We start from the raw sequence: 6,013 nt of genomic DNA, 5'->3' as shown, positions 1-6,013 counted from the left end.
AGACAAATATCAAAAATACACAATAATAATATCAATATCATAATAAAACAAACATAAACATAAACGATACTAATACCTTCTTTCTGCTACATGAAAGCAGAACTTTGACTCTTTAAACTGTCGTATTATTGATGTTATTTGGACTGTAGTTCTGTCTGTAGGAGAGCCTCCAGGGATGAAAGTCCACCTGTGTGTGTGTGTGTCTGTGTGTGTGGAGGCGTGGTGTTGACTCGTTTACCTCTTCCCTCCACTTCATTCACACACACACACACACACACACACACACACACACACTGTCGCAGCAGCAGCAGCAGGAAACATGAGCGGACGACTCGGAGATTTGAGTCCAAAACAGGATGAAATCTTAACCGAGGTAAAAAACTAAAATAATATTTACGTCACTCAGAACTCACTGCAGGTGCTGATCTGTGATATTGACGAGTTCTGACTGTTGTTTAGAGTTTATCTGTGGTTGATTTGTTGTAGTAACACACTGATTCTATGGAAACTGTCTCCTGTGTTCATAGTGACACTGTTGTTATAAACAGTGAGATTTACTGTGTTTTAATACACGTCTGAAGTACTTTTACTTCATTTGAGTATTTCTATTTTATTCTACTTTGTAAATATCAGAGGAAAATATTGTTTTTGTAGCAGACAGATGATATTAATCAGGTTCTAACAGGCTGATTTTATGCTTTGTTAGTAAAACTTCTTTAAGTCAGACACATTTTTAATGTCGTACTTTCACTGTTTGTGTAGTTGTGTTCGTACTTTTACTCTAAAATAAGGATACAAGTACTTCTTGCACTGGAAGAGTATTTGTTTTTTATTACTCTACAACTTTACGGTGGGACACAATGACAAAACTTTAGTTAAACTTGTCGTCTGTTTGTGATAATGTGCAAGAATATATAGTTAATGTTGAATATCAGAATTAAGAGAAATTTTTTCTTTAAAATGTCCTTTTGAAAAAGACTGAAGAGAGTAAATTAATTTAACTTTGCAAATATTTAAGAAAATCTGCAGATCTTCACATCTGGTGATCTGAACGAGGACGATTCAAAGATCGATTAGTCAGGCGGATAATCAATCAATCAATCACCTTTGATCTCTGGAGCTCAAACGTTAAAGGAAAAGTTCAACACGTTTAGATTTAGATCAGAAGTTTAATGCCTCTCTCATGTCTGCACAATGAATATAATGCTACATCCAGCTAGCTTAGCTTAGCTTAGCTTAGCATGAAAACTTGAAACAGGCATCATTGTTTCTGTCTTCAGTAGTTTAAAATCAAATAATCTGAACTTTAGGTCGTGAAATGTCTCAAACAGCTTTAAAAACTGATCAGACTGTTAAGTTAAAGTAACTTTGATGAAGCTGAATTGAACTTTGAACTTTTGTTTTTGCTGAAACAAAACCACAAAATGAAACCGACCCGGAACCAGAACCCACTTCAACACCGAGCGTGGCCGTGTGTTTATTCATTTAAGTTACAAATAATTCTGGGACTCTGAAACTGAACATTTTGTCTATTTCAAAAAATACTTATGAAGTGAAACATTATTAAACAATTGATTTAAAGCTGGATTAGTGAACTGACTGATCGATCTTTAATCATTTTTCTTCTGCTACCAGCGTGTTTGTTGTTAAGATTGTAGTTTTTAGCCTAATTTAAATATGTTAAAGTGTTAATTTGTTATTTTACGGGACGTTACGTGTTGAACTGTTTCTCGGCTGGCAGCGCGGACTGTCTGTTCCGTTACACTTTAATCAAACAGAGTAAAGCAGGTTGATCAGTGAGCTGCAGAGCTGCTGGTAGCAGAGGATTGTGTTTCATTTGGACTGAGCCACGCTAGCTGTTTCCACCTGTTTCCAGTCTTTATGCTAAGCTAGGCTAACCTGCTCCATACTCACCGTACACACACACGAGAGTGGAATCTAAACACTCGACTCTTCTGTAAATAATGAAGTTGTATTTAATTTAAAGTGACCTTTTGATTGTGATGTTCGTGTTGTGACTCTCTGCCTCCAGTTTCGGGGGAGGATCCAGGACATCCTGCCCTCCTTACCTGCCCAGCACGACCACTACCTCCTCCGCTGGCTCAGAGGTGAGACCTGGACCTCCACACACACCCAAACCTGCTGCGGGTTGATGCGCATTTCCTCAACGATGGTGGCAAAACATTAATCACACAGACGAGAGAAAGAACACACTGATAACACCAGTGGAAAGACAAACACAGGCAATCGTTTAATTTATCCATAAAAACAAATAAAGCAGGTTTTTTTTTAAAGGAACAGTTCACCCAAAACTGAAACTCTCACAGTAATGATGATGAGAGGGAAACACAACAGGTGACTTTCCTCCAACACAGACAAACACACTGTCTGTCGAGTGGCCGCTATTATTCAAAGTGTTTCAGAGCCCGAGGCGACGCTCACACTCTCTGCTGCAAACAAACCTGTTCCCATGACCTCGCACTGCAGCCAGTTTCACCTGAGGACTGAGAGGAAGTACCTGAGCCCGAGGCTTCGGTATCGAGACTCGCTCCTGTCGTTGACTGATGTGATTCCACTTTCTAAACCTCTCAGCTCGTTTCCCTGTCAGACAAAGCTCAACCTCGTCCAAGATATCAAGATTATATGTCACTTCAATGAGTTTTGGTGCACAAAAATACTGAGATTGTTTTGTTTCTGTGTCTAAAAGCTGTTTCAACACTTTCTCAACTGATTTTGCGCAAAATTTATGAAAGAAGACATTTTATCGACCGTAAACATGTAAAATCTGTCAAATACAGTAAACTTTTTTGACGCCCATGGAGAAAGTCACCAGACTCCCTTAACAAATTGCACATTTTATGAGTTATAGCGTGAGAAGAAACTTTATAAACTTTGTGAAACGCTGTTTCTAGCAAATACTTATCATTGGGGCTTTCTCATGAATTCGGCATTAAATGCAACACATTAAGATTTTCTTTCCTTGTATAAAGTGTCAGTTTGTCGCAGCATCTGCTTCCATTCTAAAGTGCATCTTACCTGCCAACATTTAGCAGCTGTTTCAACTGAATTTGCACTAAATTTATGAAAGAAGACATTTTATTGACTGTAAACGTGTCAAACCTTTCAAATACAGTAAACAGTGAACAACTCAGGCAACTTTTTTGACACCCTTGGAGAAAGTCACCAGAGTCCCTTAACAAATTGCACATTTTTATGAGTTATAGCGTGAGAAGAAACGTTATAAACTTTGTGAAATGCACTTTCTAACAAATACTTATCATTGGAGCCTTCTCATAAATTCGGCATTAAATGAAAGACATTAAGATGTTTCTTTCCTTGTATAAAGTGTCAGTTTGTCGCAGCATCTGCTTCCATTCTAAAGTGCATTTTACCTGCCAACATCTAGCAGCTGTTTCAACTGATTTTGCACTAAATTTATGAAAGAAGACATTTTATTGACCGTAAACATGTCAATATTTCAAATACAGTAAACAGTGAACAATATAGGCTACTTCCTTGATGCCGTGGAGAAAGTCACCAGACTCCCTTAAGAAATTGCACATTTTATGAGTCGTGGCGTGAGCAGAAACTTTATAAACTTTGTGAAATGCTGTTTCCAACAAAGACTTATTGTTGGTGCCTTCTTGTAAATTCGGCATTAAATGCAACACATTTAATCAAATACTGTAAACTAAAACCACTATAGGCTACTTCTTTGAGGCCCGTGGAGAAAGTCACCAGACTCCCTTAAGAAATATGCACATTTTAGGAGTTGTCGCGTGAGAAGAAACTTTATAAACTTGTGTCCTTTCTTCCCTCAAACATTTTTCAATAATTGACGGTTTTTCCAGCGTTTCTCTCCGTTAATCAGTAATTTATCTCTGTTAGCATTCGTCCGTCTGACCTCGTGGCCGTGAAAGCACAGAGGCCTGTTATTGACTCAGCAGGGAGGTTTGATCTGCCTCCGCTTTTATCCAACAGCAAATGTTTGTTTGGCTCAGAAGAAAGTTTGACCTCAGTGAAGCTGCATAGATTTAATTTAACTGTTCGTTTAAAACCAAGCCAGGGTCTTAAAATGAGAATATACCTGTGGAAAGATCAATAAATGAATAAATAAGGAAATAAAGAAAATGTGAATATAAAGGGGAAGTAATTAAATAATAAATAAGTAAGAAAAGGTAAAGATGAATAACAAGTTATGCTTTTGATAGGTCGATTTCTAAAAAGAAAAGGGAAAACAATTAGGAAAAATAAATAAATGACATTACATGAAAACAAATTAGTGAATCAATTAGATTAATTAATATAATTAATTAATCTATATATTAAAGAAAATATACGGGAAAAAATACAAATAAAGGAACAAATGTGAAAATAAATCTTGTTCTTACATGTATTATATATGTTTCCAAGTTTAGAGCTCAAATGTTAAAGGAAAAGTTCAACACGTTTAAATTTAGATCAGAAGTTTAATGCCTCTCTCATGTCTGCACAGTGAATATAAAGCTACACCCAGCTAGCTTAGCTTAGCTTAGCTTAGCTTAGCATGAAGACTTGAAACAGGCATCATGCCTTCGAGTTTCTGTCTTCAATGGTTTAAAATCAAATAATCGGAACTTTAGGTCGTGAAATGTCTCAAAGACAGTTTGTTTTTATTTACATTATTCATTTTTAACTCATTCCTCTTTATATTTTCTGTTTATGTTTCACAGTTATATTCTTTTTATTCTCTTTGACTCTCCTATATATCCACAGAAATCTGTGAAAAAGTGCAACTTCAGTCCGCAGAGACGAACTCTTGTCGTGGCAGTATTATCAGAACAATAGATTAAGTGGATTCATGTAATCTATTACTTCACTGAGCCGCCGGTTCATCCAACAGAACATTCTGGACTTTGTGCCTCTCGACTCGACTCTTCTGTGAATTGATCCAGAGTTCAGCGAGGCTCGGATCAATGGCGGACTCTGTGACTGTGGATCAATATTTGCATTAGCTGTTAACCTCGGACAGTTTCCACACTCGACTTCAGGGTTTTCTTAATGATTGGAGACTTTTACTCGAGTACTATCCAAAGATATATTTTCTTTACTTGCACTGAGTACTTTCTATGTTCCGCCATCAATGAAACTGGTGGAATGTCCCTTTAAATCTCTACTCACTCATCACAAATCAGGATTTTTCTTCTTCTCTTTCTTCTTTTTGCAGCCCGAAGCTTCAACATTCAAAAATCTGAAGCCATGATCAGAAAGGTGAAGCTCTTTTTTAATAAACACACTCGTGGTTTCGTGTCTCCGGTGAGTTTCTGATCTCGTGTCTTTGTTTCTCTCTGCAGCACGTCGAGTTCAGGAGGAAGATGAAAGTCGACAGCATCATATCCGACTGGAAACCTCCGGAGGTAAACGTGCTCCTTAAATGTGACTCTCCAAATCAGACGGGATCATTAGAATAAAGACTTTACTTTGTTTTTTTACTCATCAACTTGAATATGCCGTTCAGCAGAGATTCTGTGAGCAGGAAGAGGAGTCAGATTTTCTTTTATTTTGGTATTTAAAGGAAGTACGGTGGCCCTGAGAGCTCAACACACTGCCACTTAAAGGGTAACTCCACCTATTTTCGCAGTTGCATTGTGGGTAATGTCGGCAGCAGGTGTTGTGTCTGATACTGACCTTTAAAATGTATTTTTGAAGTTTTATTTACGTCCTTATGTCCCTTTCCTTTCCTTTGCTTTCCTTTCCTTTCCTTTTGCTTCATTTCCTTTGCTTTCCTCTTACTTGCTCTCCTTTCCTTTCATCTCATCTCTGTCCTCTTCCTCCTCATCTTTTTCGTGACCTTTTTCTCCCTCTCCTTTCCTTTTCTCTTACTTGTTCTCCTTTCCTTTCCTCTTATTTGCTCCCCCTTCCTTTCCTTTATTTTCCTTTTGTTTACTTTCATTTCCTCTTACTTCCTTTCCTCTTATTTGCTCTCTTTCCTTTCCTTTTATGTCCTCTCCTCTGTCCTCTTCTCCTCATCTTT

The 6,013-nt window shown here is 37.5% G+C and overlaps 1 protein-coding gene across 1 annotated transcript in view; it reads left to right on the top strand.

Moving 5' to 3' along the window:
• Nucleotides 1-289: 289 nt before the first annotated feature.
• The window catches only part of LOC115592985 (SEC14-like protein 2), an 8,994-nt gene continuing 3,270 nt past the window's right edge, over nucleotides 290-6,013 (top strand). The window contains exons 1-4 of the mRNA XM_030436302.1: nucleotides 290-373; nucleotides 2,033-2,108; nucleotides 5,207-5,250; nucleotides 5,334-5,444. Coding sequence (XP_030292162.1) covers nucleotides 320-373; nucleotides 2,033-2,108; nucleotides 5,207-5,250; nucleotides 5,334-5,444 — 285 coding nt within the window. The 5' untranslated portion in view covers nucleotides 290-319. The remainder of the gene's footprint in view (nucleotides 374-2,032; nucleotides 2,109-5,206; nucleotides 5,251-5,333; nucleotides 5,445-6,013) is intronic.

Source organism: Sparus aurata, chromosome 12 (assembly GCF_900880675.1).
Source record: "Sparus aurata chromosome 12, fSpaAur1.1, whole genome shotgun sequence".
Lineage (NCBI taxonomy): Eukaryota > Metazoa > Chordata > Actinopteri > Spariformes > Sparidae > Sparus > Sparus aurata.
Note: the sequence above shows the minus strand (reverse complement) of the source record. Positions and strands in the feature narration are given on the sequence as shown.